The sequence below is a fragment of the Metarhizium brunneum genome, chromosome 4, assembly GCF_013426205.1.
Source record: "Metarhizium brunneum chromosome 4, complete sequence".
Classification (NCBI taxonomy): Eukaryota; Fungi; Ascomycota; class Sordariomycetes; order Hypocreales; family Clavicipitaceae; genus Metarhizium; species Metarhizium brunneum.
Window position 1 is genome coordinate 335,886 of NC_089425.1, and position 12,272 is coordinate 348,157.

The 12,272-nt window shown below is 53.2% G+C and overlaps 5 protein-coding genes across 5 annotated transcripts; all 5 read right to left on the minus strand.

Annotated features, from left to right (window-relative positions):
* Window positions 1–589: 589 nt before the first annotated feature.
* G6M90_00g067690 (uncharacterized protein) lies at window positions 590–1,330 on the minus strand (the record flags this gene model as incomplete). The annotated part of the gene is made up of 2 exons (XM_014685039.1): window positions 590–745; window positions 830–1,330. The coding sequence occupies 2 exons, from the start codon at window positions 1,328–1,330 to the stop codon at window positions 590–592; spliced, it is 657 nt and encodes a 218-aa protein (XP_014540525.1).
* Window positions 1,331–2,176: 846 nt separating this feature from the next.
* G6M90_00g067700 (uncharacterized protein) lies at window positions 2,177–2,848 on the minus strand (the record flags this gene model as incomplete). Its single annotated transcript, XM_014685041.2, has 3 exons — window positions 2,177–2,274; window positions 2,347–2,543; window positions 2,598–2,848. 3 exons carry the CDS (start codon window positions 2,846–2,848, stop codon window positions 2,177–2,179), a joined length of 546 nt encoding a protein of 181 aa, XP_014540527.2.
* A 2,916-nt stretch (window positions 2,849–5,764) lies between these two features.
* Window positions 5,765–6,520, minus strand: G6M90_00g067710 (uncharacterized protein; the record flags this gene model as incomplete). Its single annotated transcript, XM_014685042.1, has 1 exon — window positions 5,765–6,520. One exon carries the CDS (start codon window positions 6,518–6,520, stop codon window positions 5,765–5,767), a length of 756 nt encoding a protein of 251 aa, XP_014540528.1.
* Window positions 6,521–8,184: 1,664 nt separating this feature from the next.
* Window positions 8,185–8,970, minus strand: G6M90_00g067720 (uncharacterized protein; the record flags this gene model as incomplete). The annotated part of the gene is made up of 1 exon (XM_014685043.1): window positions 8,185–8,970. The coding sequence occupies one exon, from the start codon at window positions 8,968–8,970 to the stop codon at window positions 8,185–8,187; it is 786 nt and encodes a 261-aa protein (XP_014540529.1).
* A 1,611-nt stretch (window positions 8,971–10,581) lies between these two features.
* G6M90_00g067730 (uncharacterized protein) lies at window positions 10,582–11,700 on the minus strand (the record flags this gene model as incomplete). The annotated part of the gene is made up of 2 exons (XM_014685044.1): window positions 10,582–11,245; window positions 11,309–11,700. 2 exons carry the CDS (start codon window positions 11,698–11,700, stop codon window positions 10,582–10,584), a joined length of 1,056 nt encoding a protein of 351 aa, XP_014540530.1.
* Window positions 11,701–12,272: the final 572 nt, after the last annotated feature.

A 12,272-nucleotide genomic window follows, 5' to 3' on the forward strand; every position in this document is an offset into this window, starting at 1 on the left:
TGTTTTTTTTTCTTTCCTTCGTAATGCTGGTCAAGATTGGTGGTTTTTTACTTGCATGATACACCAACTGGACGGTACTTTGACAATTTGTGGAATGAAAGAATGCCACCATTCAATGGCTATGCCACCGGCCGAGGGTGAGGTTTGTTGCCGTCTACGGGATATGGCTGGCAACTTGCACGTCCAAGGCAAGAGGGTGTGGTATTGCTTTTGCGTGGCGTCTCACATGAAGATTGCCGACAAAAACACGTTTCTTTTCCTTTGTTTGGGAAGAACGAGAACTTGCATGGTCTCGGGGTGAGGAGAAGCGCCCGGATAGATTGATGAGATGCACGATCTTGATGATTCGCATGTACATTTAGTTATAGGTCGCCAGACGACCTCCTTGGCGCGAGCACCGTCAAGGTTTGAGGTAATGAGAAGCCGGTCACCTCACTGGTGCTTGTGCCCGTCTTGCGATGTTGTGATGCGAGCACGCCATGGTGCAAGACAAAATGATGATATTGCTGCTTTGCGCGACAAGGTGGCCGTCGCTGCTCTAGTCTATACCCATACTCCAAAGTAAACGTAAATGCAGTCTGCGTCCAACTCAGCGCAAGTCGGGCAAGACAGGCTCGCCATCCGACCTCGTCGACGCCTCGTACAAAATACGCCAATCCCTGCACTGCCGCTCGCCCATGCCCTCGGCCACGCCCGTCCCGTCGCCGTCTGCCTCGATGGTCGCGTCGGCATGGCACAAGAGCGACTACATGGTTTATCTCATATCAGCACCAAACACGGTCAATTTTCCAAGCGGGGGGGAAACATTGATGGGTATGTCAATACATACCTGGCGCAGGTAATCAAAGCAAGCTAATGCACGATCCCGATGCTGGTGCTCGGCGTCGGGCTTGGCCCCCCCACGCGCGCGTGCCTGCAGGCGCTGCATCTCGGAGCGGATCGCGGCCAGACACCGCAGCTGGTGGAACATGGCGACGCCGAGCCTGGCGGCCGTGTCGTTGTCGTTGGGCGCGCGCGCGAGCGTCAGGTACCCGCCGTTCGGGGGCAGCAGGTCCTCGCGCCACAGGCGGTCGTCATCGAGGATCGGGTGTGCGCCGCCGAGGGCAAAGTCGACGCGCCTGGCGCTCGCGGCGACGGCGCCCGCCAGGTCCGCGGCCGTTTCGTGCAAGTCCTGGTGCGACTTGTCGCTGGCGCGGTGGTGCGTGGTGAACTGCGAGAAGGGCATGAGCATGAAGTAGGTGAAGAGGGCGAAGCTGACGAGCAGCGAGGAGAAGAGGCACAGCAGGAAGACGGTGTGCCGGCGGGTGGTGGACTTGGGGAGCGGCGCCATGGCAGGATGTAGATGTCGTCAATCAATGTGTTGCGGCTCGATGGACGGACAATGCGAGGGTGGGAGGGAAGGGAAGGAAATGGCTGCTTTTGTTTCCATTGTCTTTTATTGTTTTTTGTCTTGTTATGCTGGGCTCGTTTTGTTTTCATCTCCCCCTTGTGCTTGCCCATTTCACACCAGACCAGCACGACCATGTGGCACCGAGCATCAAGTGACATCTGCAGCTAGTGCCGGCTTTTGCGGAGGGACAGGGAACTTTTTTTTTTTTCCATTTAAAATTCCCATCATGCCCCCCTTGCCTTTTTTGCATCTTGGGCCAGAGTTGGGATGCTGCTCCTCATTCCGGCCAATGGCGCGTGGCTTACATGGTCTCCCTGGCGTGCGCGTCGCGAGTGCTTGGATTCAAGGGAGGGCCGGGCGTTTGGGAATTTGGTCCGTCATGCTCGACCGGCCTTGTTGGCGCCATGACGTCGCGAGGCATGCGAATCGGAAGCCAATTTGATCTGGTCGTGCTTGCGAACATGGGGCATCGTGGATTCGTGGCCGGCGCTGGTGGGATTTGCCTGTGTTTCGCATTCCTGGGAATTAGCCGGGTGATGGATGGTAATGCCGGTTCGTCTGCGAGACATGGCTGGATATTTGTGTCTTGGGACGTACGTACTACATTGGCCGGATGAGGGATCCGGCATCAGGTGATATTGATGGCAATGTTCGGACGGCGATTGTCTCACTTGTGCTCCGGCCCTCTGTTTACGGCATGGATCATCGCTTGGCGGACGACGAAACTCGACATTGGACGGACGGACATCGAAGCATCAACGATGAACCTTGGTCGCATCGATTCATCTACAACCAAAACGCCACCACGGCAAGCATGAAGGCCCCAGCTATAGACAACCACTGCGCCGTGCATTGAGCCGCGCCGGCCATGGGAATACTTGTGCCTGGCGACACAAATTAGCACTTGCGCTCCATGCCTCGTCATTTACGTCCGGCCCGTGTCTCGCCAAACCTACCTCGTCCACTAGGGGTGCTCGTCACGTTTGTCAAGGCCGAGCTAGATGCAGTTGTTGCATCTGTCTGTACACCACGCAAACTTGTCCTTGTCGTCCTTGCCGTACTTGTCGCCGAGCTCGTGCAACCAACAACCGCAACAGAGCACTGCCCACTCCGCGCGTAGACGTCTGACGAATTCGCGCCGTCGACGGCAAGCCTGTAAGCCGGTTAGCAACCCTCCGTCATTGGAATTCGTCTCGTGTCCGCTCACAGCTGGTACGCGCCGCTGGAAGGAATACCGCAGGGAACCGACACGCGCACGGCATCAGCAGCGACAGGAACACCGGAAGCAAGAAGCCTGTTGACGGCGGGACTCTGCGCGGCGCCGTTCCAAAGGTTCAAGTCGAACTTGGCAGGGTCGGTGTCAACATGGCTCCAGGTCACCGTCACGTCGGAGCCCGTCGCTGCATGACCCGGGCTGTTGATCTGCAGAGCCCAGACGAACAGCGCCGGTAAAGGCATGGCCGTGGTAGTGGTGTGCGAGCCTATTCTGCAGAGTAGAGTATATTTGGAGGAGACGAGCGTTGAGGGACGTGTGCTGCCCGTGGTGAAATTGGTAGGATTCCTCGTCTTTGTATGGCATCATGCAGGCTGACCGCCGAGTAAGATGACCTTCAGCCGCTCAGAGTCGGTTGTATAAGTGAGGCCTGTTGTCACCGCCACGTGCATGCATACACGATATACGGGTACCATCTTTGCGACAAACCCTGCCTGCGACCTCCTATTAACGGCATACCTGCCCGTGGCGGCCTGTTTAGGGATCATGCGGCACAAAATTGTATTTCTGCACGCGGAAATAGCTCTCATAAAGATTATACACTCGTTTAGACGTACTCCCCGATTGGCCTTTGGCGGCACTTGCTATGGGGATTTCTCAACTCGATGAGCCCGGATCAATTCGACCATGACGGATTTTGGATAACGTGCTGTGGTGGTAACTTGGGCGATGCAGGTCTGCTTTCGCCAGCATCCCCGGCCAGTACCGCGAGAGCCGTCAGCTTCCTGGAGGAACAGACTGGTGCGGCACAAGGGGAGATCAGCGATGGTTTTAGTCCCAACATTTGAACTTACATAAAAGCTGGCTAGGGCGAATAACAACCCGTGGCGTTGGGTTAGCAGGGACCGGCTGTTGAAGGGCGATGGCGCTGTTTCGTTTTTATATACTCGGCGTGTACCTATACATGTACAGCCCCGGACTCCGTACATAGAGGCGCTAGTAAATATTGTACGCATCAAGCGCATCTTGCAAAGAGCTGTTATGCCATGTGTCTCCACTGCTTCGAGGAAAGCAGGCCTAGTTCCTCGTCGTATATGTATCGCAGCATTAGTGTCAGTTGTAGCTGGACTCAAATTGCACCCGGCTGCCATGGCACAGACCGCTTGCAATGAGGAAGCTGTGCGGTTTCACTGCTTTGGCATTATTATTTGCTCATTGTGGTTCCTGTTCTGTCTGCGGCATTGAACTTGTCTGCGAGTTGCAAAGCCATGCATGGCAATGCTTGATATTACTCCAAGATATAAGGCATGATAGATCTTCATCTGGTGGATGTCCTCCACTTCTGGTGGCTCAACAGACGTGAACCACTCGGAAGTATTTAGTCGTTGAGCATTAGAACCTAGAAACTGTAGACCATGTAGGTCAATCTACCGCCAGGAAACAGTACCTGATGACACTCCGAGTGTCCATCATGAAGGCCCTACGTCCTTGAAACTAGACACCGCTTACCGGGCGACCGCGGAGGCGAGAGTTCCCTAGCTTGAAATTTTAGTGCCTTTATGTCTTGAAAATTGCAAAAAGCAGAAAAAAAGAAGACTGATACATTCGTAAAGCTGATACCGGGCAATTACCGCCGCGGCCAGGTTGGTCTCATTACCCGGCTGTGTGGCAGTCATTGGAAGCGTCTTGATGCTACTACCTACGCCAGAGAGCACCAACGACAATTTACACCAGACGCATTATTCAGTAAATTGTGAAACAAAGAGATCTGAGACAATGTCATGACTTCCCAAGCTGCCAAGATGTCTCGCGCACCGGGACGTCTTCCAAGCTGCTGTTACACGAATGTCACGTTGTCATATTCTAACTCTGTGGCGAAAATAGTTTAACCTTCATGTCCGGAGCGAATATAGTCGGACTTGTCAACTTTAGAGTCACGAAATGGCCCGGATATTTGCATTTACGAAGGCCATAAGCCTGCCGACTGAGATGGGCCCGTGGACCCGTCATGTACACGGAAAAGGCCCAACAGATCGCGAAGCCCAACAAAGGGGCTTCGCCGACAAGGGACTTGTTGGTTACACAGAGTAAACACGTGCCCGGGCAAGAGCACTAGGCACGAGCGTTGCTTTCATGTATATATAGTGGTCTTTATTCCCCTCCTTCCTCGAGGCAACTCAGGACCTTTGATATCCTGCGGGATTATTATTGAATTGGGCCCTTTTGCTCCAAGCCTTCTATACGAACCCTTGTCACATGTCATCACCCGGGGGCGTTGTCTGAGGCAGACAAACACAACTACTGGTGAGAAGCATGGCTAAAAACCGTCGACGGTACATCACCGGCTCATGATTCTCCGGCAACCCTGTTTCTAGTTAATCCTACGAACGGACCACTTATTTCACAAGGGCTCGACTTGGACAAGACGAAGCAATCTCAAGCCATTGCCATCACGACAACCTTCTGGCGTCTTGACGTATTTTCAGTAATGCTACACCTCATGGGCTGAAGGATTAAGGCGGCCAGGTTATGGCTGGACGACTGCACCATCACCGCCGCCGTGGTCAACATCTTTGTACGTGCGCGTCACGTAGTGAAACTATGCCACTCGTGTGAACAACGGTTTTCACAGGAAACCTAGCAGTCTCTGGGGAGATTACGGCTACACTAGCCATTCAAATATGGTGAAACATTACTATTCAAATACAAGACTCAGTCATAAAGCACAGAGAGTGACCACCAGCATCAATGACAGCCTTTTCGGGTTGAAAATAACTAGCTGCTGGCATAGCAAGTAGATGGCTAAACATCAAGAACAGCACGGTCAAGTCAAAGCCAAGAACAAAAGTCTGTACAGGCTACTCAACTATGATGTAGGGCATCGCGGACACAAGGATATCTCAGTCTGGGCACAGTATTTTGCCGCGTCGTCCAGTGGCGCGTCAGAACTCGACTTTGAATTCACCACGTAACCCGCGCCAGTGGATAAATCAAGGTGCCGAGTTTGTAAAAGATGCCAATGCCGTCAACAAGCGCCAACAAGGGCCACCATGCTGTACTACACAGCACAGCGCTCACTCTGCACAGCCCGGCATCAACCGCCGAGATAAAAGGGTCGGGGTTCTCTACATACTCCCCGTGCGGCAAGTCAAGACGCCGCCTTACTTGGATCGCTTTTTGCCCCGGACATAAACCACGGGAGGCTTCCCCTCACCCGGGAAGCGCTTGGTAACGTCCAGCAACGGATCCGAGCGAATCATGTGGCTGAGCTTCAGAAATCCAAAGCTGCGAGCATCAAAGTCCGGCTGCCACTTGGTGATGAGGTACCCGACGTCAGCGAGGTTTGCCCAGCCGTCGTCATCCGACTTCGCCTCTATGGCCTCCTGGATCAGGCTCTGGGCCGTGACAAACTTGGCGGCCGGGGTCCCGGCGACCCTGTGCGCCCGGACGGCAATGTCGGCGGCCAGGTCGACGTTCTGGGACAGGTTCTCAATGTAGATGAACTTGTCGCAGGCGCTGACGAGGGCCTTGGGGGCCTTGCGCTCGCCGAAGCCGTAGACGAGCAGGCCGGACTCTCGGATCCGCGAGGCCAGGCGCGTGAAGTCGCTGTCGCTGGAGACGAGGCAGAAGCCGTCGAAGCGGTTCGAGTACAGCAGGTCCATGGCGTCAATGACCATGGCGGCGTCGGTCGAGTTTTTGCCCTGCGTGTAGGCGAACTGCTGGATGGGCAGGATGGAGTTCTCGAGGAGCTGTTCCTTCCAGCCGCGGAGGTTGGTGCCCGTCCAGTCGCCGTAGGCGCGCTTCACAAAGGCCGTGCCGTACTTGGCGATCTCGGCGAGCAGCACGCCCGCCATGTTGGGCTGGGCGTTGTCCGCGTCTATGAGGACCGCAAGCTTGACCGCCACGTCGTCGGCCATGGTGGACGTCCGTTGGGACGATCTGTTGGGTGTATGGCGCCCTTGAAGCCGTGTCGGCGCCGTCGCCGTGCGGCAGTCGGAGCGGGCGGAGGCGTGTCCGGCGAGAAACTGCCAGACTGGCGATGGCTACAGAAGACGAATGTTTTGGCGCGTTTGTTGACGACATGAGTCCCTTGGAGTTCAGTGGACAGCACAAACGCATCAGGACGTGTGTCTCGCACGGTCTACCGGGCGGCTACCACGCCGTTGAATGCCTCAAAGCATTGATGTGTTTGCCTCTTGCGTCAGTTTCGGGCATGGAACTGGTTGAGACTTTCAAAGCCCAAAGATGTGCTGACTCAGCTGTGGGTTTCGCGTTCCATGTTGGGTGTTAATTTGCTCTTCCGTCCTTGGCAGCAAAAGGCCAGCGTGTCACGATTGGCCGCTATGGATCGAACTGAGGACTGGATTCCATATTGATGACTTCTTTTTGTCGCTGGACCCTGGAGCCGTTTGGAATCTCGTGGACCTGCCAAAACATTGTCAATATACCGAGCGTTTGGTGTTGATTGTTCGAGGGTCTCACTCCTGACCAGTCGACATGGCGTCTTACATGAAGATGTCTGGTGTATTCATATATGGACCTGGAGCCCGCGGCGGATATGTGATATATGCCGGAAAAGAAAGTGGCTAGTCCACTTGGTTGCTAACGGGTAGATGCGTGAAAACCCTTCAGCGAATACTAAAAAGCCATGTCGAATCTTGCTGCAAGTTATCGCATAACAAATAGTAGTCGTGCGGGTTATTCCGGGGAGTTAAATATGTGCCGATATTGTCCCACTGCAGTCTACCGCAAGTCAGGGCAAAGCCGCCGCAGAAGGCAAGTAATGGTTGGGTTTTAAAAATTGGAGTTTCTGCTCTAAATTGCACCAGGTGTGACAAGGGTTCAGTATGAAGGCTTGGAGCAAAAAGGGCTCAATTCAATAATAATCTCGTAGGATATCAAAGGTCCTAAGTTGCTAAGAGAAGGAAGGGAAGGGTGACTGCTTTATATACATGAAAGGAACGCCCGGGCCTAGGGCTCTTACCCGGGCGCGTGTTCTAGCTGTGTAACCAACAGGTTCCTTTATCGGCGAAGCCCCTTTGTTGGGCTTCACGATCTGTTGGGCCTTTTCCGTGTAACACCAGGTCATTGCACCGGTGTGAACATTATGGGAGACTTGGCTGAGGAAACCCCCGTCACGATGTAGCAGCTATGAATCGCATTGAACTACGGTTTCATTAAAGGCCGTAGAGAAGAGAGAGAGCCAAGATGTGCACAACTTGAAAGCTTGAAATCAGGGATATTCGGCATGAGCCGCTATTGCTGCATCTTTGTGCTTCATGGCCTGGCCGTTAAACCTGATAACCACCCTGACAGGATGCCTACTGAACTAAATCACTCCATATGCAGAGCTGAGGCCTCGATAATTATCGTCAGATGTCAATTTAGACTAGAAACCCTGTATATACATGCCTATGGGAAAAAACCGTACTAGGTTGCTAGCTAGCCAGTTGCCTAGCTGGATGAAAAACCCTAGGGCTTCCATGCTCTATGATTCCTTCTATCATTCTCTGCCATTTGGGAGGCCCTCAAAACCATATTGTCTTTTACTACTCCCTATAACCGGCGATAAAGTATCCCCTCAAAACCCAAGGCTGATTTCAACATTGTCTCCTACCTTTTTGGTCTTGTAGTCAGTCTTGCCCTTGCACTCATAGACCTCGTACGGATTGCCCAAGCTCCCAGCACCAGCATTTGCCGTTGAAGTCCTGGGCGGCCCAAATGCCACCGTAGTGCGTTTCAACAAGTTGCACGTCGGTGGCTTTGAACGGTCATTGAACGGCCACCACTCGAAGAAGCCTATATAATTTCCCTTCATCCCCCCTGCGCCTGCCGGCAGAGTCCACGATCCGATGTGAGTTTCCACTTTGGAAACAGTATTCACCATGGTTCCCTTCCACGTTGTGTTGCCTATGTTTTCGACCCTGAGGTCATAGGAGTGGTCATCGGTGCCGGTGATTTGGACGGAGCAGCTGACACCGGGTCCGCCATCAGCACCAGGACTGCAGTTGCGGTCCGTCGACTTGGTTCCAGGCATGAAGCTTGAAAAGGCGGCATGGTCGACAGGGCCTTTGGAATTAGCCGGGCGTGGCTGGACTCCGATATATGCATTACCCGATTTTCCGTGAAACTGGAAGTTTTGTGCAAAATACCAGCCCCTTTCGCGAATAGAGTCCTTCATGGATATGGGAAATGTGACGTCCTGTAGACCATCAGCTGGGGCTTTGTCTACCTTCCAGGGTATGTACGCGAGATGTCCTGGAATCGTCTTCTTGGGAGCAGGAGTAGGAGTCGCTGGCTGCCTTTTGATTGGATCAGCGGCTGCTAGGCCAAGCAGGCCGGCGAGCATCAAAGGAGAGGTCTTCATGTTTGTTCTTGAGTGTGAGAATGACAGCCTGCTTGCTGTGGATGAGAAACGAGAGGCGAGGAATGTGTGGAATGTATGGAATGTCTGACTGTAGAGCCAAATATCCAACTTGAAGGAGAGGGCAGTCTTTAAGTATCTTCAACTAAACGTGCTTTATGAATCTCCTTGAACGTTGTTTCAGCTTGTTGTTCCGCATTCTACGTCAAATGCCGTATGCAATATCATCCGATTACTGCCACGCGGCTCTACGAACTTTCTGTAACAATCCAGCAGGGTATTCAGCTCATAGCGTTTGCGCATTGTAGGATGATGACGAGGGTGAGGGAGTATGGCCTGGTGCAGAAACAATCCATTGATGCCCAAGGGCGCAGAGTAGGCCTGTCCCTTACGAGGCTATACATTCTACGCCCTGCAAAACCAGCCATCTAGGTCCTAGGTCCATGAGACAAAGGAACATTGCGTCTCCTCCACTGACTCGATTTACAATCTATTTGCTTAGGTATTATGCAATCCTGTCCGCTGCGAGACGGCAGTGTGGGATATGACATGACGTCTCCTGATGTCACAATTGGCACCCGTCATCCTCCTTCCTTTTTAGTATACCAAGAACGGGATTATCGAGTACTAGAATGCTTGCATAAATCCTTAATTCCAAGGCAGTGTAGCATGATGCGACTGTACACTGCCATGACTGAACTTGGCAAGGCTCGGCGCAAAACTCGAAGCCCGCATGGCCCACAACACGGGGAGCGTGTGCCGGAACTACGGGATGTTGTGATGAGAACTTGCTCTGTGGGCTGATCAACGTTGGGTGTATTCAAGCTGACTGGAGGGTTTGGAAACCAAGTTGGACATGTTGGGCAATTCAACTAGATGTACTGAAAATATGTCATATAATGTTTTTTATAGAATTAAGCCGTGTATATGTTCACATGTTAAGCGTATTGCCTACCTAAGTAGGTAATCAATCATGTATTGCGTTTATATTAAAGTACAAGTACCCCTTGGCTAGTCATATATCGAAGCATTAACGCCAAGGTACATGTGTACATAAGTAGGGATCCAATGCCATGATTGGCCGGCCCGCAAAATTGCCTCTCTAGTCCGGTTGGAAATTCTCCCTCTCCGCAGACTGGGAGTCATACCGGGATCAATGTCAATACGACGGCACCAGTGACAGCTAGTCGGATTGCCACCCTGAACCTTGCGCTCACGACTGACTACGGCATAAGGCCGGCTCACTCTAAGCTGAAGCGGACCGGACCGAGGAACAGTTTCCTCACCTTACGTTGATTAAAATTTGTCTCATCATGCCAAGCCTGCCAACATGTCAGGTTTAGCATCATGCAGGCGGGTTCCATATGGTTACATTGTAACCATGCTTGACTGAATTGACGAGAGGACTTGAAAGAAACTAATGAAAACAATCGACGAAATATACCAGACTGCTGAAACCTACTAGAGACTGCCAGGCCGAGCATGGACCAATTTTGCCGCCGTGATGGTAGCCGTCAACTGGCCTGTGTCATCTCGGAGTCTGAGCCATGCTCAGCCTCGCTCAGCCCACCAGACAAGCTTGAATACATCATTGATACATGTGACAACCTTGCTCTACTCCACCTCGTACATCTGCTCCAGCATGCTCTCCAAATATTCCTTCTGTTCCCGGATAAAGGCTCTTGCAGACTCAAGGTCAAAGCAGCGACCCGCGCCCCTTCGGCACCGCTCATCCCTGCGCCTCTCACGAAAACGCTCCTCAAGCACGCCGAATCGATACTCGGCGTACTGCGGATACAGCTCATCAAGGTTGCTAATGCCCCTCACACCAGTAAGAATCGTCTCGTCCCTGACCAGCGGCGACCTCGGCCGAAAGGGAGTCACCATGGCTATGCGCTCGCGGCACCCGTACGCCCTCAGCGCCTGGTGGTAGATGTATCGCCCTTGCATGACGACGGCGGTGCCCATGCTCGGCCCGCGGACCTTTTGGACCGTGCCGTCCGGCAGTTGGATGGCCGTCTCGCCGCCCACCATGCTCGCGCAGTCGGAAACCATGGTCACGCAGACAAACGGGAAGCTGTCGTAGTGCCAGGCCACTGCAGAGACGTGATCGGCGCAGGGGTCGGGGTCGACTGCCGCCTCCGGGTCGTCGTTGACGCAGATGTTGATGTTGGCAATCTCGTAGTCGTATGCCGGGACCAGCTCCACGCCCGCTACTTGGGAAATCTTGTCGAGTACCTCCGGCGAGCTCCAGGCTTGGTATGTAAACGGGGCTCGGCTTCAATCTCGTCAGTCAGAATCTAGTGCTTTCTTTTTTCTCCATGCACACGTGGCTACTTACTCGCGGCCCATGCCACGAATCATGTTGGCGATAAAGTCTGAGCTGTAGCGACACTCGTTGAGGACGGGCTCGCTAAAGATTTCCCGTCTCATCTGCAACACTGCTTCTTTGGTAAACAGCGAGAAGGGGGCGGAGACGGCGTTGGGAGAAATTCCCTGCCCTTCAAGCCCAATCTCCTTCATGGTGGTAATCGTTGCCGGAGGCTCAAAGGCCATGTGTCTTTGGACCTCCCAGGTATCTGTGGGTGTGGCCTGCGCCTCCTCAATGAGAAAGCTGGGAATGGCTGTGTTTGGACGAGTGGCCTTTTTGGTCTTTGGTCCAACGACGGGAGGCGCCTTCATAGGAGAGGCCTCACCGAGGTCCAGTGTCGGAGTAGTAGACAAAGCCGGCATGTTGACACCAACGGAAGATCAAATCATGGGTGCGTGTTATCCTCTTGATTATGGGGCTTTCTTGTACCCGAGGAGAGCAGAGACTAAGAGAAGGGGGATTGGAAGTGGTCAAGAGCAGTTTATATCATCTGTTGCAGCCTACCGGGAGGGAAAACGAAGCCACAGAAGCCGAAGGCTCACTCCAACACCTTATCGAGGGAAGCCATGTGCACGCGTTGCATACTTATTGCATCGGTACGCTCCCAAGTCCCGCCTAAAAGACGCCCCCGAGTTTCCCGAGAAGCAATCATGTTACCAAAAGAAATTGAATTATGCATTGACATTGGATAAGACTCCCTTTGGTTGCAGCCCAAATCTGTGACATGTCGACTATTGAGTCGGCTTCAGAATCCGGACGTCTCGTCACATCACGGAATAGGATCCCGAGGCTGTGCGGACTGAACTCAGTCTGGTGTTCGTCACAGTGCTGGGTTGGCGGTTCTGCCGTACCACACGAACTATTAACAGATGATTGATGTCCAAGGAATCAAGTCATCTGTCATCTGTTATCCGTCATCCGTCATCCGAATCAG